The following is a 27,070-nucleotide window of genomic DNA, read 5'->3' on the forward strand; positions in this document are numbered from 1 at the left end:
CACCAAGCATCCTTCAACTACTCCTTCTGCTTCCTACCATCAAGTTAATTGTGATCCAATTTACCAGCTCTCCCTGGATTCCATGCAACCTAACTTTCCAGAGCAGCCTACTATGTGGAACCTTATCAAAGGCTTTATTGTATAGAGACTACATCAACTGCCCTGCCCTCATCAGCCTTCTTGGTCACTTAATCAAAGAACTCTAACAAATTTGTGAGGCATGATCTCCCATGCAGAAAGTCATGGTGTTACTCCTAATCAAACGGTATCTTTCCAATGCATGTATATCTTACCCCTCAGAATCTTCTCAAATAACTTTCCTACCAGAGATGTTAGGTTTGCTGGTCCATAGTTCCCAGGTTTTCCTTTGCAGCCTTTCTCAAATAAGAACACAACATTCACTATCCTCCAGTCTTTCTGGACTTCATCCATGGCTAATGATGGTGCAAGTATATCAGCCAGGGCCTCCACAATTTCTTCTTTAGCCTCTTGCAGTGTTCTTGGATATATCTGGTCAGGAGATTTATCCATCTTCATACATTCTAATATGACCAACACCACCTCTACTGTGATTATGGACTGTCCCCACGATATTACCATTAACTTACCCAAATTCCCAAGTCTTCATGTCTTTCTCCATATTAAACACAGAGAAGAATTATTCATTGAGGACCATGCCCATCTCCTGTGGTTCTATACATACATGTCCACTTTGGTCCTTGAGGGGTCCTATTCTCTCTCTCTCTCTAGCTATTCCTTTTCCTTTAATATACTTAAAGAATCCCTTTGGATTCACCCTAATCTTCTCAGGCAAGGCTATCTCATGCCCAATTTTCACCCTGCTGATTTCCTTCAGTAAACTCCTATATTCCATATAGACCTACAGGGATTCCCTTGATCCCAGCTGCCTGTACCATGCCTCCTCCTTTTCTCTGGTCAAAGCCTCAATATCTTTTGTCATCCAGGGTTCCCTAATCTTGCCAACTTCGCTCTTCACTCTCACAGGAACATATAGACCTTGAACTCTAGCTATCACACTTTTAAAGGACTCCCACTTACTGGAAGTGCCTTTGCCTGCAATCAGCTTCTGCAATTTCATCAAAATCCACCTTGCCCTAATTTAGAACTTGAACTTGTGGACCAATTCTCTCCCTCTCCATAACTATTTTCAATTTAATAAAACTATGGTCACTGTTCTCAAAGTGCTCCCCCTATGTCACCTCAGTCACCTGTCCTGCCCTATTCCCCAAGAGTAGAATACGTTTTGCCCCTTCCCGTGTAGGACCCTTTATATACTGCTTGAGGAAACATTCCTGAATGCAGTTAACAAATTCCATCCCATCTAAGCCATTAACGCTATGGCAGTCCCAGCCTATGTTAGGAAAATTAATATCCCCTACTTTGACAATCCTATTGCTCCTGCAAGTCTCCCCAGTCCCCCTGCATATTTGTTTCTCTCATACATGTTTCAGGTGAAAGGGGAAAAATTTTAAACTACCTGCAAAGTAACTTTTTCATGTGAATGTATGGAACAATCTACCAGGGGAAGTAGTGGAGGCAGGTACAATTATAACATTTAAAAGGCAATTAAGGAGGGTTTATGAATACGAAAAGTTAAATGGCTTTGGGCCAAATGTTGGTCAATGGGACGAGGTCAGATTGGAAAGTATAATCAAGACCAGACAAGTTGGACCGAAAGGTCTGTTTCCATGCTGTATGACTCTGAATGGGTAGGGTCTGAAATACATTGCCTGAGAGTACTTCAAGGGAATTATTTGAACAGGAACAATATGCAGGGTTATAGGGAGGTGGCCGGTGAATGGCACTGTGAAATGCTCATTAAAAGAGTTGATATAGACGCAGTAGACTCAATGGCCTTCTGCAATGTAATGATTTTGCGATCCTGAATGCTCACACCCTTGACCTCTTGTGCTGGACAGTCCCAGAAGTGGGGATATCTGTTCTACAGCCACCTTATCAATTCCATTTAGCATTATATACCTCAATCAGACTCCCCCCCCCCCCCCCCTCCCCATTCTTCTGAACTCCAGTGAATACAAGCCCCGTGGTATTCAACAGCCCTTGCGTCCGTGGAATCAATCTGGTGAACCTCCTCTGAACAGCCTCCAGTGCCACCACAACCTTCCTCCAGTAAGGAGACCAAAACTGGACACATTACTCGAGCTGTGGTCTCACTAACGTCTTAAATAATTGTAACAACATGACTATTCTAAAAAAAATACCAAGATTCCATTAGCTTTTCAGTTTTTCAAATAAACTGTGTAGGGGAAAAATACTTGAACATATGATCACCCGCTCTTGTGCTCAAATCTGTGGAACAGATGACCCAACTTCACAAACTCCTGTAAAATGGGAGTAGGCACAATCATGAGATTGTCACTTTTCAGTTTGTCCATTAAGAGGCATATGATAGCAGCTGCATAGATTGGTTAACACCATCAAACTTTACAGTTTAGCAGACAATCATCTGCGTTATTGGTTTGTGCAGACTATTAGGTGTAACAATCTCAAACGAATCCCTATCACACCTGGCTCTTGCCCCATTACTCTTTACTTTATCAATCTTAAACTAATCCTGCTTCCTTGCACTCAACTGATTGCCTTTTACTGTGTCCAATCCCCAAATTAATGCCACTGCTCTGGTTTTTCCCCATAGCCCGACACCAATCCTACATCAATCCCACTGCCTACCCTCTTCCCCAAACATGCATGAATTGCAAATGTATTCCCCTTTCATAGCCTTCTATTAACCTCCATACTAAACCCACTTTCCTGTTGTCTCCTCATATTCCTGTCTCAATTCTAAGAATGCTTTCTTCCCTTAGCCCTATAACAATCCCAAACATTCCTGCAAACCTCTCTCCATAAGTCTGTATCAATCCTAAACTAAACACACTCCCCACTCTTTCCCTGTTGCCCTTGCACAAACTCCCAGAATAATTCCATTGCCCTGCTCTCTCTTCATAGCCTGATGTCTAGGAAGGAAATCCGTATTGGAAAGAAAATGATGCTGAAGAAATTAATAGGATTAAAGACTGACAAATCGCAAGGTCCTGATAATCTACATCCAGAGATCTAAAGGAAATTCCCCTGGAAATATATGATGCATTCATGGCCATCTTCCAAAATTATCCAGATTCAGAGGCAGTTCCGATAGATTGGTGGATGGCAAATGTTGCCCCACAATTTAAAAAGAAGGGGACAAATAGAGAATTACAGTCCAATTATAGCCTAACATCAGTAGAGCTGAAAATGTGTTGCTGGAAAAGCGCAGCAGGTCAGGCAGCATCCAAGGAGCAGGAGAATCGACGTTTTGGGCATGAGCCCTTCTTCAGGAATGAGGAAAGTGTGCCAAGCAGGCTAAGATAAAAGGTAGGGAGGAGGGACTTGGGGGAGGGGCGTTGGAAATGCGATAGGTGGAAGGAGGTCAAGGTCAGGGTGATAGGCTGGAGTAGAGGTGGGGGCAGAGAGGTCAGGAAGAAGATTGCAGGTTAGGAAGGTGGTGCTGAGTTCGAGGGATTTGACTGAGACAAGGTGGGGGGAGGGGAAATTAGGAAACTGGAGAAATCTGAGGTCATCCCTTGTAGTTGCAGGGTTCCTAGGCGGAAGATGAGGTGTTCTTCCTCCACCGCCGTGTTGCTATGGTCTGGCGATGGAGGAGTCCAAGGACCTGAATGTCCTTGGTGGAGTGGGAGGGGGAGTTGAAGTGTTGAAGGTGGTTGGGTTGGTTGGTCCGGGTGTCCCAGAGGTGTTCTCTGAAACGTTCTGCAAGTAGGCGGCCTGTCTCCCCAATATAGAGGAGGCTACATCTGGTGCAGCGGATGCAATAAATGATGTGTGTGGAGGCGCAGGTGAATTTGTGGTGGATATGGAAGGATCCCTTGGGGCCTTGGAGTGAAGTAAGGGGGGAGGTGTGGGTGCACGTTTTGCATTTCTTGCGGTTGCAAGGGAAGGTGCCGAGAGTGGAGGTTGGGTTGGTGGAGGGGTGTGGACCTGACGAGGGAGTCACGGAGGGAGTGGTCTTTTTGGAACGCTGCTAGGGGAGGGGAGGGAAATATATCCCTGGTGGTGGGGTCCGTTTGGAGGTGGCGGAAATGATGACGGATGATACAACGTATATGGAGGTTGGTGGGGTGGTAGGTGAGGACCAGTGGGGTTCTGTCCCGGTGACGGTTGGAGGTGCGGGGCTCAAGGGCGGAGGAGCAGGAAGTGGAGGAGATGCGGTGGAGAGCATCGTCGACTACGTCTGGGGGGAAATTGCGGTCTTTGAAGAAGGAGGCCATCTGGGTTGTTTGGTATTGGAACTGGTCCTCCTGGGAGCAGATGCGGCGGAGACGAAGGAATTGGGAATATGGGATGGTGTTTTTACAGGGGGCAGGGTGGGAGGAGGTGTAGTCTAGGTAGCTGTTGGAGTCGGTCGGTTTATAGTAAATGTCCGTGTTGATTCGGTCCCCCGAGATAGAAATGGAAAGGTCTAGGAACGGGAGGGAGGAGTCTGAGACGGTCCAGGTGAATTTGAGGTCGGGGTGGAAGATGTTGGTAAAGTGGATGAACTGTTCAACCTCCTCGTGGGAGCACGAGGCAGTGCCGATACAGTCATTGATATAGCAGAGGAAAAGGGGTGTAGTGCCAGTGTAGCTGCGGAAGATGGACTGTTCCACATATCCTACGAAGAGGCAGGCATAGCTGGGGCCCATGCGGGTGCCCATGGCTCCTCCTCTGGTTTGGAGGAAGTGGGAGGATTGGAAAGAGAAGTTGTTCAGGGTGAGGACCAGTTCAGTCAGTCGAAGGAGGGTGTCAGTGGAAGGGTACTGGTTGGTACGGCGGGAAAGGAAGAAGCGGAGGGCTTTGAGTCCTTCGTGATGGGGGATGGAGGTGTACAGGGACTGGATATCCATGGTGGAGGTAAGGCGTTGGGGGCCGGGGAAGTGAAAATCATGGAGGAGGTGGAGGGTGTGGGTGGTGTCCCGAACGTAGGTGAGGAGTTCTTGGACTCAGGGGGACAGGACCATGTCGAGGTATGCAGAGAGGAGTTCGGTGGGGCAGGAGCAGGCTGAGACAATGGGTTGGCTGGGGCAGTCAGGTTTGTGGATTTTGGGCAGGAGGTAGAAACGGGCGGTGCCGGGTTGTGGGACTGAGATTGGAGGCAGTGGATGGGAGATCCCCTGAGGTGATGAGGTTATGGATGGTCTGGGAGATGATGGTTTGGTGGTGGGAGGTGGGGTCATGGTCAAGGGGGCAGTCGGAGGAGATTTCCACGAGCTGGCGTTTAGTCTCAGCGGTGTAAAGGTCGGTGCGCCAAACTACTACCGCGCCTCCCTTGTCTGCTGGTTTGATAGTGAGGTTGGGGTTGGAACGGAGGGAGTAGAGGGCTGCACGTTCCGAGGGTGAGAGGTTGGAGTGGGTGAGAGGGGTGGAGAAGTTGAGGCAGTTAATGTCGTGGCGGCAGTTGGCTATGAAGAGATCGAGGGCAGGTAAGAGGCCAGCACGGGGTGTCCAGGTGGATGGGGTGTGTTGGAGGCGGGAGAAGGGGTTGTCAGAGGGTGGGCAAGAATCCTGGTTGAAGAAGTAGGCGCGAGGTGAAGGCGGCGGAAGAATTGTTCAATGTTCCTCGCCGCATGTTGAACTCGTTAATCTGGGAGCGTAGGGGAATGAAGGTGAGGACATCAGTAGTGAGGACAATGTTGGAGTCTTTTGTGAAAGATGGGATAATAGAACATTTGGAAAACATTACATTGATTGGACAAAGCCAGTACGGGTTTATGAAAGGCAAACCACGCTTAACATATCTACTGGAGATTTTTGAGGATGTCACTAAAAGAATAGACAAGGGAGAACCAGTGGATGTGGTGTATTTAAATCTTCAAAAGGCTTTTAATACAGTTTCTCATAAGAGATGAGTGCGCAAAGTTAAGGCACATGGGATACAGGTTTGTAGTGGGTAATATATTAGCATGGATCGAGAACTGGTTGGACAGACAGGAAACAATGTTGGACTAAAATGGCAGGCAGTGACCAATGGGGTACCGCAAAGATCAGTGCTTGGGCCCTAGCTATTCACAATATAGATAAATGACCTGGATGAAGGAATATTTCCATGTTTGCTGATGACACAAAACTGGGCAGGGTTGTGAGGAGGATTCAGGGTGCTTTCGATAAGTTGACCAAGTGGTAGATGGAATAGACCATGCCTAAATATGAAGTTATAAACAGAAAGGAAGAGTATTATTTAAAAGTTGATATATTCTGGAAGTTTAGATGTACAAAAAGATTTGCTTGTCCTCATACACCAATCAATTAAAGTAGACATGTTGTTTTCATTCATAGTCATAGAGATGTACAGCATGGAAACAGATCCTTCGGTCCAACCCGTCCATGCCGACCAGATATCCCAACCCAACCTAGTCCCACCTGCCAGCACCTGGCCAATATCCCTCCAAACCCTTCCTATTCATATACCCATCCAAATGCTTCTTAAATGTTGCAATTGTACCAGCCTCCACCACTTCCTCTGGCAGCTCATTCCGTACGCATACCACCCTCGATGTGAAAACGTTGCCCCTCAGGTCTCTTTTATATCTTTCCCCTCGCACCCTAAACCTATGCCCTCTAGTTCTGGACTCCCCCAACCCAGGGAAAAGACTTTGTCTATTTGCCCCTCATAATTTTGTAAACCTCTAGGGAAAACAGCCCCAGCCTGTTCAGCCTCTCTCTACAGCTCAAATCATCCAACCCTGGCAACATCCTTGTAAATCTTTTCTGAACCCTTTCAAGTTTCACAACATCCTTCCGATAGGAAGGAGACCAGAATTGTATGCGATATTCCAACAGTGGCCTAACCAATGTCCTGTACAGCCGCAACATGACCTCCCAACTCCTGTATTCAGTACTCTGACCAATAAATGAAAGCATAGCAAATGCCTTCTTCACTATCCTTTCTACCTGCGACTCCACCTTCAAGGAGTTATGAACCTGCAATCCAAGGTCTCTTTGTTTAGCAGCACTCCCTATGACCTTACCATTAAGTGTATACGTCCTGCTAAGATTTGCTTTCCCAAAATGCAGCATCTTGCATTTATCTGAATTAAACTCCATCTGCCACCTCTCAGCCTATTGGCCCATCTGATCAAGATCCTGTTGTAATCTGAGGTAACCCTCTTTTGCTGTCCACTACACCTCCAATTTTGGTGTCATCTGCATGCTTACTAACTGTACCTCTTATGCTCGCATCCAAATCATTTATGTAAATGACAAAATGTAGAGGGCCCAGCACCGATCCTTGTGGCACTCCACTGGTCACAGGCCTCCAGTCTGAAAAACAATCCTCCACTACCATCCTTTGTCTTCTACCTTTGAAACAGTTCTGTATCCAACTGGCTAGTTCTCCCTGTATTCCATGAGATCCAACTTTGCTAATCAGTCTCCTATGGGGAACCTTGTTGAAATGTGAATTTTGCCCGTAAGTAATTCAATCCAGGCGCCCATCTCACCACCAGCACTCCCAATCCTTACATTTGACCAGGAGGTCTTGTGAAGCCAAGTGACGTCCACCTTTCCTCTGAATCCCTCCTCTCTCAACCAAAATTGCTGCTACAATCTCACCTATGAGATAGAGCTAGGATTTGGAGCAAAGGAATTCTAGAATAGAAGGTGCCAGGGTTACAGGGATGGAGTGGGCTGGGTAGGCTGCACTTCAGAGGATCGGTGTGGACTCGATGGGCCAAATGGCCTACTTCTGCACTGCAGGAATTCTATGATTCTAAGCATGCCAAAAGCCTTCTTCAGTACTCTATCTACCTGTGACTTCACCTTCAAGGACCTATGATTTCTGTTGTCTAATGCTTTTCAAGGGCCCTACCATTGACTGTGTAAGTCCTGCCCTGGTTTGACCCACGAAAATGCAACACTTGCCATTTATCTAAGTTAAACTCCACCTGTCACTCATCAGCCTACTGGCCCAATTGATGAAGATTTCATTGTACTCCCAGATAACCACCTTGACTGTCCTCTATACCACCAATCTTGGTGTATTCTGCATGCTTACTAATCATGCCTCCTAAATACTCGTCCAAATCATTTATATAAATGACAAATAACAGTGGGCACAGCACCAATCCCCATGGCATATTGCTGGTCACAGGCATCCAGTTTCGAAAAATAAAGCTCTCTACCACCACCCTTCTACTGTCAAGCCAATTTTGCATCCAATTAGCTAACTCTCCCTGGATCCTGTGAGATTCAACCTTACAACCAGGCAGTATCTTGTTAACCATTGGGATAAAGCTGTATAGGAACACCAGGACAGGCACTCGGACAGTTGATCAGTTTACATTTGGCTGTGTTACTGAATTAAGATTCCATGATGCAGATATTTGTTGCATGGACCTGTGTGCTCCAAATTGAATTCACCAATGAAGTCTTGATTGAACTCACCAAATTGAATTCACAGCTGTCTCCCTGCCTATGTAAAACCAGGATAGCAGTTCATCACTTGATTCCAGCACACACAAGTCCAGGGGCACCTTATCCTGTTGCCGTGTGTGGTGTGCTGGAAATAGATGGCATCACAAGGCTCAATGTAGTCTCATCATAAGCAACAAAGATGAGATTTCCCTTGCTGTTCACTTTTTCAAAATTATCCATAGAACTGATCTGCTTCTATTGAATGTTACGACACGAGGTAAACCTTTTCAGTAAATTAAACCAAACACTCAGAAAAGCTTGCCTCGCCTCGTAATCTGTTAAAATGAGTGACAGAGAACTCCCAAATTCCACTATTTAAAGAAAGTAACATAAATTTATTTTCGAACTCTAAAAGTGAACATTAAACAAAACTATTAACAAATCTAAGCCCCCCCACTTTCTCTTAACTGCTTACTATCTGCATCCAACTCTATAACAATATGCTGTTCCAAGAAGATACTTATTAAAATTACATCAGCTTAATTTCAAAACCACACCGTCTCTGTCGTCTTCTGTGTCTTCACTCTTTCAGCTGCTGATCTCCCTGGGTTGTCGTCCTTTTTACTGAGAGTATATTTTACATGTAAAGGTACCTTTGACACAGAGTGTTTTCTAATTTCTTTGAGAGTGGTAATTAACTCTTCAGGAGTTTCTCTCTCTATGGGAGTTGCTCTCTGACCAGTTTTCAAAATATCTGCTTTCTTAAAACCCCCATCATCGATCGTCTCATGGGTTTGATGTTGGCAAAACAATAAGTTCCACCTCAACTGGTTTCTAGTATCCTGGGCATAACTTAAGCTGGTTAAATTCAAATTGTTGTCAAAACAGCAACCAAAAATCAGGTAGCTTTTTAACAGCCAAATGGTATATATTTTCAATATTCTAGTACACTCTGGGATTGCCATCTAGTCATATGCTTGTAACATCTCGGTTCAGAACAGCATTCTCTCTCTCTCGTAAAGGTGCAGTACATGTCATCAACTTCATAGCATGTCTGTTGCAGTAAAGTTGTTTGCGTGCTCCTTACTCAGGAGGTAATTAATGTTATCAACAGACAGACAACATAACATTTTCTTATTCCAACATTTTTAATCACTGCATTATGAAAACACTTAACAAGAGAAATTGACAGTAACCTTAAATTCAGAAATACCCCACTGACCTACTTTCATCACATCATCCTTGATATCTGGAAGTACTGAAGTTTTACTGTCCATTGGAAAATCCATGTTCACCAGGACTTTACGCAGATCAGACTCCAGGCTAGAAATTAAATGGACAGTTAACACTGGAGTGGATAAGAAACACAGGAATTCACACATTAGCATGGACATTAACTTACTAAAACACTTCAGTCTATATCATGAAACAAAAAAATATTGCTGGCAAACCTCAGCGGGTCTGGCATCTGTGGGGAGAAAGCGGTGTTAACGTTCCAAGTCTGGTGACACTTCATCAGCAATCATCAGACTTTCTCATAATGTAAGGGTACTGAGGGATAGGATGTATGAGTATCTGGAAAGACACTGCTTGATTAGGGACAGCCAGCACGGATTTGTGAAGGGTAGGTCTTGCCTTACACGTCTTATTGAATTCTTCAAGGAGGTGACCAAGCATGTGGATGAGGGTAGAGCAGTGCATGTAGTGTACATGGATTTTAGTAAGGCATTTGATAAGGTTCCCCATGGTAGGCTTATGCGGAAAGGCATGGGATAGAGCCAATTGGATAGAAAACTGGCTAACCGATCGAAGTCAGAGAGTGGTGGTAGATGGTAAATATTCAGCCTGGAGCCCAGTTACAAGTAGAGTTCCGCAGGGATCAGTTCTGGGTCCTCTGCTGTTTGTAATGACTTGGATTAATGACTTGGATGAGGGAGTCGAAATGTGGGTCAGTAAATTTGCAGATGATACGAAGATAGGTGGAGTTGTGGACAGTGAGGAGGGCATTTGTCGTTTGCAAAGGGACTTAGATATGATGCAGAGCTGGGCTGAGGAGTGGCAGACGGAGTTCAACCCTGCCAAGTGTGAGGTTGTCCATTTTGGAAGAACAAATAAGAATGCGGAATACAGGGTTAATGGTAGGGTTCTTAGTCAGGTGGAGGAACAGAGGGATCTTGGGGTCTATGTACATAGATCTTTGAAAGTTGCCACTCAGGTGGATAGAGTTTCTAAGAAGGCCTATGGAGTATTATCGTTCATTAGCAGAGGGATTGAATTCAAGAGTCGTGAAGTGATGTTGCAGCTGTACAGGACTTTGGTTAGGCCACATTTGGAGTACTGTGTGCAGTTCTGGTCGCCTCACTTTAGGAAAGATGTGGAAGCTTTGGAGAGGGTGCAGAGAAGATTTACCAGGATGTTGCCTGGAATGGAGAATAGGTCGTACGAGGATAGGCTGAGAGTTCTCGGCCTTTTCTCGTTGGAACGGCGAAGGATGAGGGGTGACTTGATAGAGGTTTATAAGATGATCAGAGGAATAGATAGAGTAGACAGTCAGAAACTTTTTCCCTGGGTACAACAGAGTGTTACAAGGGGACATAAATTTAAGGTGAAGGGTGGAAGGTATAGGGGAGATGTCAGGGGTGGGTTCTTTACCCAGAGAGTGGTGGGGGCATGGAATGCGCTGCCCGTGGGAGTGGTAGAGTCAGAATCATTTGGCGACCTTTAAGCGGCATTTGGATAGGTACATGGATGGGTGCTTAATCTAGGATAGAAGTTCGGCACAACATCGTGGGCCGAAGGGCCTGTTCTGTGCTGTATTGTTCTATGTTCTATGTAATCAGTATGTATGCTGAGACACAAATTATTTACACTTGTTTAACAAAACTGTACCCTGAGCTGTCCGACAATAAAAATTCCTACTTTAAAATGAGAACTAAATTGCTCAGAGTTTGAACTATATCCTCCCACAACACTGGATGTACCTATTTGAGAAGAAATAGTACTTGACCTTCTCTTGAGAAATAAGGCAGGGCAAGTTATGGAGGTGTCAATGGGGAGCACACTGGGCAAGTGATCATAATTCTGTTAGTTTTAAAATAGAAATGGTAAAAGATAGAATCGATCAAAAAGTTTAAAGTTCTAAATTGGAACGCAGCCAATTTTGACAGTTTTAGACAGGAATTTTCGAAAGTTGATTGGGCGAGGCTATTCTTAAATAAAGGGATGGTTGAAAGTGGGAGCCCTTTAAAATGAGATTACCAGACTTCAGAGATGTTCCTGGTACTGTGAAAGGCAAGGCTGGTAGGTGTAGGGAATGTTGGAATATTACAGAATTTGAGGGTCTGGTCAATAAAAAGGAGATAGCTTGGAATGAGTGAACCTCTAGGTGAGTAGTAGGAATATACTAAAGAGAGAAATCAGGAAGGCGGAAAGGGGATATGAGATAGCTTTGGCAAAGAGTTTAGGAGAGTCCAAAGAGATTTAGTAGTACATTAAGGGCAAAAGAATAACTAGGCAGAGAATGCAGACCATAACAGATTTACTTGGCCATCTATGTGTGGAATCACAGGAGATGGGTGCGATACTAAACAGATATTTCACATCAGTATTTACTGTGGGGAAGAACATGGAAGCGAGGGCACTTGTGGAAATAAATAGTGATGCCTTGAAAAGAGTTCATATTACAGAAGAGCAGGTGCTCAAGATCTTAAAACATGTAAAGGTACATAAATAAAGAACATAGAACATTACAGCGCAGTATAGGACCTTTGGCTCTCGATCTTGTGCCGACCTCTCATTCCAATCTGAAGTCCGTCTAACCTACAGTATTCCATGTACGTCCATATGCTTGTCCAATGATGACTTAAATGTACTTAAAGTTGGCGAATCTACTACCATTGCATGCAAAGCATTCCATACCCATACTACTAGTTGACAACAAAAGATGCTAAAAACCACAGCTGGTCAGGCAGCATCCATGGACACAGAGAAATCTAACATTTTGAGGCTAAATGAATTTGAGTTATTGGGAGGAGCTGAGTAGGCTAGGGATTTTATCCCTAAAGTATTGGAGGCTGAGAAGTGACCTCATAGAACTTTACAAAATCATGAGGGGCATGGATAGGGTGAATAACCAAGGTCTATCCCCTTGGGAGGGGGAGTCCAAAACTAGAGGCCATAAGTTTAAGGTGAAAGGGGAAAGATTTAAAAAGGACCTGCAGGGTGGCTTTTTAATGCAGAGGATGGTACATATATAGAATGTGCTGCCAGAGGAAGTGGTGGAGCAGGTATAATTACAAAATATAAACGATATCTGGATGGGTGTATAAAGAGAAGGTGTTTGAAGAGATATGGGACAAATGCTGGCAAAAGGGTCAGATTAGACTGTCTGGCAGCGTGGATGAGTTAGACCAAACAGTCTGTTTCCGTGCTGTTTTACTCCATGGCTCTATAACACATTCCAAACATTCAGTGCGCAGGCTGGGCTCTAGGAGACCAGCTAACCTTCAGTGTAGTGCAATCCATAGCAAGTAACCTACACTAAATTGCTGGACTGTAAACTGAACTGTTACTAATTTCCCTTCTTGGCCCCAGTCTTTACCCTGCTCCACTATGACCCAGTGACTTATGTAGTCTGTGATTAATGCACTGATCCATTGCCCAGTGAACTGCACAGTGGGGCCTCTCACTTTGTGCCAGAATCCTTTGTGAAAGTGTGCCCTCTGACCTTGAGCTAACCACCAAATCTCCCAGCTGTGATACGTTGAGCAGGGTGAAAAGGCGGAAGGGAAGAGACTGAGGTTATGAACTTAGCAATTTTTAAATATCCTTTATTACTGAAGCATTTCCACAACTGCCTTACTGCTGCTTCCCAATCTGACAAGAAGGGCTGCTGCTGGGCTGGGTAATGAGAGGCAGTGGTGAGTTAGCTTAATGTCACTATGCCTCGCCTCTACTGGTGTAAGCATGCACACTCATTAAGACTAATGGTTCACCAAAGATTTAAAATCACAGCAAAAGCACTCGATTTAAATGAACTGGGAACAGAGTTTGCATTGTGATTGGCAGGAAGCTAGAGAAGTGATTGCTGGGCCTCTTGCTGAAATATTTGTATCGTGGATAGCCACAGGTGATGTGCTGGAAGACTGCAGGTTGGCTAATGTGGTGCCACTATTTTAGAAAGGTGGTAAGGAAAAGCCAGGGAACTGTAGACCAGTGAGCCTGACATCAGTGTTGGGCAAGTTGTTGGATGGAATCCTGAGGGATAGGATTTACATGTATTCAGAAAGACGAGGACTGATTAGGGATAGACAACATAGCTTTATGCGTGGGACATCATGTCTCACAAACTTGATTGAGTTTTTTGAAGTAAGGAAGAGGATTAATGAGTGCACAGCAGTGGATGTGATCTGTATGGACTTCAGTAAGGCATTCAACTAGGTTCCTCATTGTCGACTGGTTAGCAAAGTTACATCACATGAGATACAGGAGAACCAGCCATTTGGATTCAGAATTGGCTTGAAGGTAGAAGACAGAAGGTGGTGGTGGAGGCTTGCTTTTCAGATTGGAGACCAGTAACCAGTGGTTTGCCACAAGGATCTGTGCTGGGTCCACTGCTTTTTATCATTTATATAAATGATGTGCATGTGAACATAGTAGGTATGGTTAGTAAGTTTGCAGATGACACCAAAATTGGTGGGTTAGTGGACAGCGAAGAAGGTTACCTCAGAATTAGAACAGGATTTTGATAAGATGGGCTAGTGGGTCGAGGAGTGGCAGATGGAGATTAATTTAGGTAAATGTGAGGTACTGCATTTTGGAAAGGCAAATCAGGGTAAGACTTATACACTTAATGTTAAGTTCCTGGGGAATTTTAATGAACAAAGAGACCTTGGAATTCAGGTTCATAGTTCCTTGAAACTGGAGTCGCAGGTGGATACAACAGTGAAAAAGGCGTTTGGTATGCTTGCCTTTATTGGTCAGTGCATTGAGTATAGCAGTTGAGTGGTCAAGTTGCAGCTGTACAGGACATTGGTTAGGCCACGTTTGAAATACTGTGTGAATTCTGGTCTCCCTGCTTTAGGAAGGATGTTGTAAAACTTGAAAGGGTTCAGAAACGTTTTACATTTATAGCAAATGATTACAGTATCATGCAACTGAAATGATATGTTGAACAAACCTGAAAAATCCAGGTTTGTTCAACATATCATTTCAGTTGCATGACATTGTAATCTTTTGCTATAAATTGTGTGTGTTATGGTCTTATGCTTCACACCCACCTGATGAAGGAGCAACACTCCGAAAGCTAGTGCTTCAAATAAACCTTCAAATATATAAATGGACTAAAACCTGGTTTTGTGTGATTTTCAACTTTGTCCACTTTTGTTCAGGCATTTCTCCAGATAAGAGGAAGATTTCACTTCATTTTCAGAGGAGAGCTTGCTTTTACTTATTTGTGCAATTAAATAAATGATTATGGCAGCAGATTATTCTGAACAATTGGAAGTGATGGGTTTAGCAGTTCTAGTCTCTTATTTCCATGTAAACTCTTAAGGACTTAACAAACATGGTTCAAAATATTTCTGAAGAGCTTGCAAACAGTTCTGAAGCCAGGCTTAAGACAGAAATGGCCGCCTTTTTATAATCTTCATGCTGTCTGCACCTCCTGATAACCTGCTTAATTGGTCTCATTTCTGAAGCGCTGATCCTTACTGCAGAATCAAATAGTTACCTGAGGGCATTGCACCCACAGGAAAATCTGATTTCTACAGTGTTCTCACTCATACAGTTCATTTAATCAGCCTTACAGTCCTTAATGGATAACATGTTGTTGAGATTTGGTAGTTTGAAGTTTGAGCTTCAAACTGTTGCCTGTAGAAATTTCTTTTTGAACGCACATGACCTGTATCTGTCCAAGCTGGTTTAGGGCTGCCTCATTGCATCTTTGGTCTCTTTGCAAAGTGTGCCATCTCGGCCACTGTCAGTTACCAATTTTTTGATGATCAATGATACTAAAGAAATGTCCAGCCTTTTTAGTTAGTCACTTCCTGCTGCCAGTAGGTGACTACCCCTGTGCCTATGCGACACTGGTCACAGTCCCTGGCCCTATGTAACACCGGTTACCATCCCTGCACCTGTGTGCTGCCGGCCACTGTCGCTGCGCCTGTATAACGCAGGTCACCGTCCTTGAGCATGATATGTTTGCATTTGTGAATGACAGGTTACTAATTAGGAAAAATTATTTGAACATGAGACTTTTCTCTGTAAACTTTAATATATTAAGGTATGATGTATTCAAGATGGGATGGATTTAATGGAGTACATAGTGATGATTGTTCCACTAATGTACTGAAAAAGTACAAATCTATTCCTTAGCCAGCAAGCACTGCCCTCTCCCTGGGTTGTCTGAGGCTGAACCAAATCATTCGCAAATTCAATGTTGGTTTAAACTCTTGAGATAAGCTTCTGACTACATTTCAACAAATTGCATAATTTTGTTTGCATTGCATCACTTGACTTCATGTCTGCCACTGCTCATTTGCTGTAGTAACCAATAACCTTTGCCTTTGTTATCTCTAGACTAAACTAATGCACTCCTGGCTAGATCCTATCTTCCACCCTAATAACCTTCATCATCTGAACAATGACCGATGTCAAACAGGCACAGAGACTACAACTGACTGGCAGCAAAAAGTGACTAACTAAAAAAGCTGGAGATTTCTCTAGTATCATTGATTGTCAAACTGATGTAACTGGTAACTAACAATGGCTGAGATGGCAAATTTTGCAAAGAGACCAAAGACGCAATGAGGCAGGCCTAAACCAGTTTGGACAGATACAGGTCATGTGAGTTCAAAGAGATGAAGAGATGCTGCTTGCATCCTATTTCCTAGATATGCCTTCTGTGTTTCCTGATCTACATTGACTCCAGTTCCTTTTTAAACTTCTTTTCCTTATTTTCAAATCCCTCTATTTCTATGACTCTTAGTCTTTGAGGTGTAATTTGATGGACTCTTTCTGCAGGTAAATTTTCTTGAAGGAAGAATCCATAATTGCTAGTAATCTTTATATTAAAATATAAGTGAAGAGTGAGCCAAAGTTCAATTAGACAAATTCAATGTGGAGGGATGTTTTCCCATAAGGTTGATGGAATGAATATGCTTCTGTGGCTTATCATTCTTTATAATTTGAACTAATTTATGTCCCTATTTATTTTCTCTAGAGATCTTGCAGACAATCCAGAACTACAGTGGGACCCAGAGCTCATTGCAAAACTTATCCTCAGATACGTACAGATACATCACATCAGCTTGGTGAGTCTGAACTCTGCCTGTTTCCTCCTGTCACTTTGATTCCATTGATCAAAGAGCGGATTTGACCTCTGGGAGGAATGCAGAGAGAATATTTTCTACTTATGCAGATGCTTCTTGATTTTTCATCTTGGGATTCTTATTATTCAGCTGAGAATATTTGGTTATACATCAAATCACAACATTATCACAATGTTATGACCAAGACTGGAGGAGTGCACAGGCACTCAACCACCCTATTCACAACATAAAATAAAAATACTTTTTCCAGTTACCTAGATGACCAATTAAATATGTTATTGTTAGGTTCTTTTTCTTGAGGTTCTTAGATACTTGATGCAACTGCAATATGCCAAGTTCTGTGTACAGCCAAAATTTATTAAGCAAGTATAAGCTTTTGGAGGATCACTTAACACTTTTTGCGATGCTTGTGGAGCATGTCAAGTGAAGCTGTCTGAACAAGGGAACAGTCCTCCCTTTTATACAGGGTTTGACATCACGGTCATTCATGCATGCAAGATACAACCTCCTGCCATTCCTCCATAGTCACATTCACCCACAAGCAAAGTAATTAGATTATTTCCAGAAATAATGTGTGATTAGGTTATTCCTTAAAACATTTAAAGTATTTATAGAGTATGACTAGATTGTCACATCCTGCCTGCAAGACAAAAAAACACACCTCCCAGAATATCCAATTTCTTAAAAGTCAGCAAAACAAATTAACCCTTTGACATCTCATTTCCTCCTTTTTATCATTCCATGATAACCAACTAAAAGGCGCTACCAGTTTATTCATAAGAACCTGACAGCCAGTATTTAAGCAAGTTATTGATACACAGCATACAATGATAACAACAATAGTCCATGCAATAGATAGGATCCCCAGGATCCTCCCACGTGGAAAAAATATGTTCACCAGTAAAGTTCTTAAATCCACAGTCCTTAGTGACCACTCCACCCCCTCCAAGATGAGTGGAAATGAGCCAGTTATCCAAAATCTCCTTCAGTAAACTCCAACCTGAAAACGGAATCCAGTCTGCCCTTGCACACACTCCATGGAGAAATCTGAATTCTTGAATAAGGGCAGTTATATACTTAACAAAACTGACGAGACTTCTATCCTTGTGGAGATGCTTCAGATGGAGGATACCAGTGCATCTTAAGCATGAAGTGCGGCAGCTGCAGCAGCATGGTAGGTAAACGCAGCATTCTTTCCTGCTTCTGCTCCCGCTTTGCTGTCAAATGTAACAAAGCCACCTGGCTGTTTTGATGTTAGCTTGATCAGTGAACCTTCATATCACTTAAATGTTCGAAGGAGAAGGTAACGCTCATGTGGTTTAATGTCCATAGGAAGGCCACAGACAAAAAGCATATGGACCACCTCCTCATTATTGTTAGCTTCTTCACTTTTCACACTCATGACTGGGGAGCTGATTGAATCTGTTGGATCAGGTTGTGGAGAGGCGGGTGGTGGTCTGAAGCGTGCTTTACCTGTGAGTGGAGAAACTCTAGAGAAGATGTTAGCTGCTGAAAGTACCTTTACATTTCCTTTCTCATTCCTTCCTTGCCAAGATGGGTATCAGTATGAAGACCGTTCCAAATTTAACTATACTAAATTGTCTGCATGTTTCAACATTCTCAGTCGTCTTGAAGTCTGTTACTTTGTTCACTATTTACGACATTATCAAGTTTTATACAATCCTTAAGCTTCTAAATTGTACTGCCTAAACAATTTAGTCATTTATAAACAATAATAAATGGTTCTAAAATCAAACCCTCTGGGACCCCATTCAGGTCCTTCAAAAATTATTTTCTTTGAACAAATTAATACTTGACTAATGTGAAAGCTGTTAGGTAAAGTATTTCACAGTTCCTGATTTCTAACTAAGTTTTTTCTTTAACTTTATTGACTTTATACTTAGTTGTAATAAAGTTTAATTTCAAGTCTTCTACTTTCCTGATCACGAAAGCAAGGCGGTACCAGTATTCACATTGAAATCTTTCCTTGAAGTTTAATTTTTTTTTGCTGCTGTATCTACTCATCAATCTTTAAACAGTCCTGCCAGCTGAGAATCATTTAAATTGAACCATTGGCCATTGCTCGACTCATTGCTTTGTGTCCTGTCTAAAATTACAGTAAGCACTATACTAGTTAAGTTCTTGTGTCATCTCACACACAAGGATCTCTAATTCTAAAATGTTGAAAATAATTGATAGATGATATGTTTTACATAGAATATGAAATCAATACACAAATATTTCAATTTTTTTGTTACCAAAATAATAGTTAATAGTATTGTGTAAACTTAGAGAAAATGGGAATGAGTAGACACTTAACAAAACAAAGCAACGTATGAATATTTTCTAAACAGCTGCAATTTAAGTTGACATCTATGAACTGAAACTTAATTTTATTCTGTTTTTATTGTCATTTTAAATTTTCCAGGTTTTATTAGCATTGGTAACAAAACATCAGGTATACACACTTGGCCAACTGGAGTGACCCAGAGGCTTTGACGCAAAGTGCGAATACCCATGCGTCTTCCATATTTGTTATCTGGGTTGGGGCATCCCCCTGTAAACGCTGCACAGTGACAATGTCTGGTATGCCTGTTGTTTTTGAGGCAAGTGACCTATTTAGTGCCTGCTGGCTCACAGAGGGCAGCATATTTGATTATGGTCAATTGCTTGGGGAGGAGGATGGCTTTGAGGAGATTTTGGACAAATAGTGAGTCCTGAATAGGTGTCGCTGAGAAGGTCAGAAATCCACATTGTGACCATAGTTAGTAGTCTGTGTCATTATTTTGAAACATTAGCAGACCAAACATGTCAGGAGGTACGTCTATTTTATTCCCGCTTGATAGTTCAGCTTGGCGTTTCAACTCTGATTCCTTTTTTTGTCTTTCCTTGCTCAATTTTTCATGTTTTCCTTTACTCATAACATAATCCTCACTCTGACTCTTAGGGTTCCCTTTCAAGTTTGTCAACATCCTTCCTATTGGAAGGGGACAAAGACTTAGGGCTTCCCTCACTATCACACACTCTAATCCCTCTTTGACATGCGTTATTTTCCCAGCTGCCCTGTGTAGATTTGTTCATTATTTCCTCAGCAGTCTTTCTCCATGTGGATATTAAAGTTTTATATTTAATCACATCACACAAACTTCATTGAGTTTTTTGAAGAAGTAACAAAGAGGATTGATGAGAACAGAGTGGTGGATGTGATCTATATGGCCTTCAGTAAGGCGTTCGACAAGGTTCCCCATGGGAGACTGGTTAGCAAGGTTAGATCTCATGGAATACAAGGAGAGCTAGCCATTTGGATACAGAACTGGCTCAAAGGTAGAAGATGAAGGGTGGTGGTGGAGGGTTGTTTTTCAGACTGGAGGCCTGTGACCAGTGGAATTCCACAAGGATCGCTGCTGGGTCCACTACGTTTTGTCATTTTATATAAATGATTTGGATGTGAACATGGGAGGTATAGTTAGTAAGATTGCAGATGACACCAAACTTGGAGGTGCAGTAGACAGCGAAGAAGGTTACCTTGGGTTACAATGGGATCTTGACCAGATGGGCCAATAGGCCGAGAAGTGGCAGGTGGAGCTTAATTTAGATAAATGCAAGGTGCTGCATTTTGGCAAAGCAAATCTTAGCAGGACTTATACACATAATGGTAAGGTCCTAGGGAGTGTTGCTGAACAAAGAGACCTTGGAGTGCAGGTTCATAGCTCCTTGAAAGTGGAGGCGCAGGTAGATAGGATAATGAAGAGGGTGTTTGGTATGCTTTCCTTTATTGGTCAGAGTATTGAGTACAGGAGTTGGGATGTCATTTTGTGGCTGTACAGGACATTGGTTAGGCCACTGTTGGAATATTGCGTGCAATTCTGGTCTCCTTCCTATCGGAAAGATGTTGTGAAACTTGAAAGGGTTCAGAAAATATTTACAAGGATGTTGCCAGGGTTGGAGGATTTGAGCTATAGAAGCTGAATAGGCTGGGGCTGTTTTCCCTGGAGCATTAGAGGCTGAGGGGTGACCTTATAGAGGTTTATAAAATCATGAGGGGCATGGATAGGATAAATGGACAAAGTCCTTTCCCTGGGGTCGGGGAGTCCAGAACAGAGGGCATAGGTTTAGGGTGAGAGGGGAAAGATATAAAAGAGACCGAAGGGGCAACCTTTTCACCTTGAGAGTGGGTATGTGAGTGGAATGAGGAAGGGTTTGGGGAGATGTGGGCCAGGTGCTGGCAGGTTGGACTAGATTGGCTTGGGATATCTGGTTGGCATGGACGAGTTGAACTGAAGGGTCTGTTTCTGTGCTGTATATCTCTATGACTCTAGTCTTATTACATTTCAAAATTGCCTCCTCTGCTTTTAAACATTTATCTATACCCCAAGTTCCTCCTAGCGGCCAAATTTCATTTCCCAATGCCTGAACTGGTCTTCATTTTGCTTGTCATTCCGGCATAACTGATCCGAAGGGTTTCCGACACCCAACTTACCCCAACATCTGTTCCATTTTTAAAGTCTCAACTTCCTAACTTATCTTGATATACTAGTCTTCACACCCACTTCAGGGTCTTGACCTTGGCGTGGGGGATTTCCCCTCTTAAAAACCGGTCGAAGGCAGGGTGATTGAGACAGACACAATATTTATCCTTTATCTTATATACTTTGTTCCTGGACCTCAAACCTCACTATTAGCGGACTCTAAGCTCTCAATTCCATGGGGTCTGTAACCTGTTGTGGTTCTGTTCGCCGAGCTGGGAATTTGTCTTGCAAACGTTTCGTCCCCTGTCTAGGTGACATCGTCAGTGCTTGGGAGCCTCCTGTGAAGCGCTTCTGTGCTGTTTCCTCTGGCATTTATAGTGGCCTGTCTCTGCCGCTTCCGGTTGTCAGTTCGAGCTGTCCACTGCAGTGGCCGGTATATTGGGTCCAGGTCGAGGTGTTTGTTGATAGAGTCTGTAACCTCCTTTTCCAAGAACTTATGGTTCCGACGACTTAAATCTCTGAATTCGAGGGGGACGCTAAGCTCCCTTTCCAGGGGGCTTCTAACCTCCCTTTCCAAGAATTTATGGTTCTGAAAGCGAATTCGTTGGTGTACAAGTGTGTAAGTTACCTCAGAGATTCTGTCACTACAGAGTCCTGGGGGACGAGACGTTGACTGAGTGATAGGTTAAGGAAAGAGAGAGATCAAGGTAAATCTTACCTCGTCTGACTCAAGTTATCATCATGCAGACAATCACAAACTCAGTCTGTCTGGAAGCTCTAGATGTTGGAATCCCGCTGCTGTCACCAAATGTTAGGTTCTTTTTCTTGAGATTCTTACACACTTGATGCAACTGCAATGTACCAACATCTGTGAACAGCCAAAACTTATTAAGTAAGTACAAACTGTTGGAGGATCACTTAACACTCTTCGTGATGCTTGCGGCGTGTGTCAAGTGAGGCTCTCTGAACAAGGAAACAGTCCTCCCCTTTATACAGGGTTTGACATCACAGTCAGTCATGCATGCAAGACACAACCCCCTGCCATTCTCCCATAGACACATGCTACCCAAAAACAAAGTAATTAGATTATTTCCAGAAACAATGTGTGATTAGGTAATTCCTTAAAACAGTGTGTGATTAGGTAATTCCTGAAAACAGTATTTACAGAGTATGATTAGATTGTCCCATCCTACTTGCAAGACAGAAACTCCCCTGCCCCCCCCCCCAGGACACACAATTTCTTACATTTCAGCAGAACAAATTAAGCTTTCAACATCTCATTATCTCTATCAGGTTTTAAACAACAAAATCTACCAGTCACATTTCTTAACACAATTATAGGATTATTGTCAAACAAAACTTATTCAATTAAGATGATATAATTGATTAACATGCACAATCAGTAATATAGAAGTATAAGTGTTTATTCCTCTAAATATCTAGGTAAAAAGAAACAGAGTTCTCTGCAGTCATCGGACCTCTTAAAAGAAAATCACCTTGGCCAGTAAGTTATTGCTAAAGGCAATAGGGTAAACCTTAAAGTGTTTCAGAGTCTGTTGCTCTGATGTTCTAGCAACTGTGGCCAAGTCACTAATCCACGCACATTTATGTCTGAAGTCTCGTAGGCATGGCTTGCTCAGGAAATAGAATCTTGAGAAATTCTTTCAGTCACTCTCTCAAGCTAACATATATGTTTGACCGTGAACTAATGTAGGGAGGTTTCTTTTCAGAAATGGGAGAGATAAGCTTGATAGCTTATTCTGAGCAAACTTTCCTCAAACTGAGTTTGTTATTAGCAGATTTTACTCCAACTAAACTAGGTAAACAAGGACCTGTTCAAGTGTCTGTTCAAAAACAGCCAGCAGCAAGGTCTACAGCAAGCAAGTAGTTATCACCAGTCATGTGATTTCTGGGAGGACTTTTTTAAAGAAACTCCAGTGTCAAAAATGAACTTTCCATGATTTCTGAGAGAGTCCACTTTAATTATGGTCACAAAACTTGAAATTAATTTCCTTTTTTCCACAGTTTTTCAAAGCTTTAGTCTCCAATCAATGCCAAATATATATATATCATCAATGTTTCATAGCACAGAAGGAAGCATTCAGCCTGATGAGTCCATCGGAATTCTCTACCAGAGTAATTCACCAGTGCCACTCCCCCATAACTTTGCAGATTTTTGTCATTTGTTAATTATCTAAACTCCTTTTCGAAGCCTTGAGTTACTCACCACCATCTCAGACAGACCATCTTAACCACATGCTGCATAAAGTATACCTGACTCACCTCTCCTCACATGCCCTCTCACCCCACCCATTTTGATCTGTCTCTGTTTATTTCTCATTCTGACTGTTTTGTCTTTCCGTCCCATGCTCTGTTGCCCCTGGTATCTTTCTCCCTTAAATTACCATTCACTTCTGTATTTCTCCTGCTGCCTCACCTTTTCTGACTTTCTAAATTTCTGTAGCCTCTTCCTATCCCTGCCCAGGAATGGAAATGGAGGAACCCAGATGCTGGCCATCAGGTATGATTCACTATATACGTTTAGGGCTGTTGCTTGCCTAATCTCTGTGGCAATTCTTCCAAATTTAGAGCAAGTTCACAGTTGTGACTGAGGAAGATGTTTGCAGGATGTGCCTCTTGTTCCTGTCTCTCTGTCCTCATTCTGTCACTGTCTCTCACCCTCTCTGCCCAATCCTCACCCTCTATCCTGCAATATCGCAGTAGAATCCCATGTGATGTTTCTGTGCTGCTGTGATTTTTCAGAGCATTGATCCAGGTGTTTCATCACCACAGATGTCAATAAGCTCATTGATGAGCTTTGCAGAGCTGGTTTGAGTCTGGAGTCCACAATAAAGTAGCAGCAGATGTATCCACATTATTTTCATTGTGTGGAATACACAAATGTACATGTAATGATTCCGTTTGTGTATCGTGAATGTATGCAGTGATAAAGAGTTGGGCGGGCTTCAGATTTAATAACACACCTCAGTGTGACTTTTCATCTTCTGTTGTAACGTTATGTGGTTAAAATTGGAAGAGCTAATAGAGAGATTTCAGACACTAGTTGCATAATTCTTGCTTCATCTCACATTGTTGAAGGTCTTTTGTCTAATCTCTGAATACTGATCTTATGGAACCTGGCTAGAACTTCTTCCATTTTCCACTAGGTAATAATTTTCTGTAGAGTCTCCGAAGCTCACTGAATCATACAGTAGTTAGGTGATCACTTGGACCATCTTGCTTTGTCAAGTCTTTGAAAGAGCTTTAGTGCCTCTTACCACATGTTCTTCCTGAAATAGACTTGTAACTCACTGGAGCTAAAGGCTAACTCCCAGCAGATAGATTCAATGAATATGTTTCTGGCAATGCACTTGTAGTGTGAGAAGAAATTTTACATACGAAGCTCAATTGCTCAACATATCACAGTTTATTCTTCTGGTCAAAGGCTTCGGAATTGCTAGCACTGAGTCAGAGCTGCATTGCTGCTGATCGTAAGAGATTTGCAAGTAATTTAAAAAGTATAAAGCAACTAAAGTGAGCATTAGACATCATCTCACGAGGATTCTGAAAATTAAGAGGCTTGAAGATGCTTTGTGCAGACTTTTATGCCTATCCACAATGGAGGCACAAACAACATCTCAGAAATATATGTATATCAATAGGTGAAAAGGAGGAGGAGAGGGTTCAGAAGAGATTTATCAGGATGTTGGGAATGGAAGGTTTGAGTTTGTTAAGATAAGGCAGTGAACCCTTCTGATAATTAAACCAAATACCCAGAACTGCACACCTCGCCTTGGAATCTGTTAAAATATGAGTGAGAGAGAACTCCTAAATTCCACTATTTTAAAGAAAATAATATAAATTTATTTTTTAACTCTAAAAGTGAACATTAAACAACAACTATTCACAACTCTAAGCCCCATTTTCTCTTAACCGCTTCTTACCTGCCTCCAACTCTATAACAATATGCTGTTCTAATAAGACACTTATGTTGTCTTCGGTGTCTCTCTTCTTCCGGCTGAAGATTTCCCTGGGTCATTTTTTTTTTCTTTTTACTGTGAGTATTTTCATCTGAAAAGGTACCTTTGATAGAGAGCGTTTCCTAATTTCTTTGGTCTCTCTCAATGGCCATTGCTCCCTGTCCAATTTTCAAAATGCCTGCTTTTTTATACTCCTAACATTAGATTGCCTCATTGGTTCGATGTTGGCAAAACAATAAATTCAAACTCGATTGGGTTTTAGTATATTGGGGCATAATTTAAACTGGTTAAATTTGAATTGTTGTCAAAACAACAACCAATTCAAGTATCCGTTTCACAGCCAAATGTTACTTATTTTTAATTTTCCACTACACTCTGAGAATACCATCATACACAGGTGCTTGTAATCTCTCAGTTCAGAATTGCATTTACTCTCTTAAAGGTACAGTACACACGTTCAACTTCATAAGAAGTTATAGGAAGACGCTGGATAGGCTGGGACTTTTTTTATTGGAACTTAGGAGGTTGAGGTGTGATCTTATAGAGGTTTATAAAATCATGAGTATAATTAAGGTGAATGGCAGGTGTCTTTTCCCTAAAGTAGAGGATTTCAAAATTAGAGGACATATTTTTAAGGCAAGAGAAGAAAGATTTTAAAAAAGACATGAGGGGCAATTTATTTTACACAGAGAATGGTTTATAAATGGAATGAACTTCCAGAGGAAGTGGTGAATGTGGGTACAGTTACAGCGTTTAAAAGATGTTTAAGTACATGAATAAGAAATGTTTGGAGGGATATGGGCCAAGCACAGGCAGGTGGGATTTGGGATCCCATAATTTGGGATTATGGTCTGGATGGTTGGACCAAAGGGTCTGTTTCCATGTTGTTTAACTCTTTGACTTTATGAGCTTAAAACAATTACAATCACCCTAAAAAAAGATATTGAGAAATCCTTGAATTATTATGGACCTGTTTTAATTAGTTGTTTTAACTTTTCAAAATTGTTTAGAATTCAGGGATGGTTCCATTAGATTGGAAAATTTCACATGTAACTCATTTATTCAATAAAGGAACGAAACAACAAGCAGGAAGCTGCAGACCAGTTCACTTAGCACTTCTCAAAGGAAAGATAATAGAAGCTATTATTAAATTTGAAGTTACTGATAGAAAAATGGAGGTGATATGGGAAGATTTTGGGCAAGAAATATATGGCATTGTAAAGATGACCTTTTCTATGCGTAGAGTGATAGTGAACTAGAAATTGCAGCCCACGAAGGTGGTGGATGTGAAAACAATAGATGATAACAAAAGGAAATTGGATTGGCACTTGAAGGAAATAAATCTGAAGAGGCATGTGGGAATGGGACCGACTGAATTACTACCTGGCCGAAAGCATGGACTCTATGAGCCAAATTACCACCACCTGTTCCATAAGTGACTTTATGATTCAATGTCTTTATTAATGATTTGGAGGAGCCACTGTTGGACAGTGGTATACAAAGTTAAAAATCACATACCGGGTTATAGTCCAACAGGTTTATTTGGAAGCACTAGCTTTCGGAGTGCTGCTCCTTGTATTTCTTATTCAAGGAGCAATGCTCCAAAAGCTAGTGCTTCCAAATAAACCTGTTGGACTATAACCTGGTGTTGTGTGATTTTTTAACTGTGTCTTTAGTGGTAGCAACGCTGTGAAGATGGCAGAGGAATTTCAGTTGAATGTGGTGGTTGATGAGATGAGGGCAAGGAGAACCCTATCATGGTTCTGGGAGGTGGGGAAAGAGTGACAGCCTACATGTGAAATAGATCTATCACGGCAAAGGGCCCTAGTTGGCTGGGGAAGGGGAACATCTTCATTTGATGAAAAAG

General features: G+C 42.3%; 1 protein-coding gene across 2 annotated transcripts in view; it reads left to right on the forward strand.

Annotated features, from left to right (window-relative positions):
* Positions 1-27,070, forward strand: part of pigl (phosphatidylinositol glycan anchor biosynthesis, class L) — a 110,908-nt gene that overhangs the window by 40,891 nt on the left and 42,947 nt on the right. For both annotated transcript variants that reach the window (XR_011963351.1, XM_072590158.1), the window contains exon 3: positions 16,646-16,736. Coding sequence is in view for 1 of the 2 variants with exons in the window: in XM_072590158.1 (XP_072446259.1) it covers positions 16,646-16,736 (91 nt within the window). In the remaining variant the exon portion in view is untranslated. The remainder of the gene's footprint in view (positions 1-16,645; positions 16,737-27,070) is intronic.

Source organism: Chiloscyllium punctatum, chromosome 19, assembly GCF_047496795.1.
Source record: "Chiloscyllium punctatum isolate Juve2018m chromosome 19, sChiPun1.3, whole genome shotgun sequence".
Lineage (NCBI taxonomy): Eukaryota > Metazoa > Chordata > Chondrichthyes > Orectolobiformes > Hemiscylliidae > Chiloscyllium > Chiloscyllium punctatum.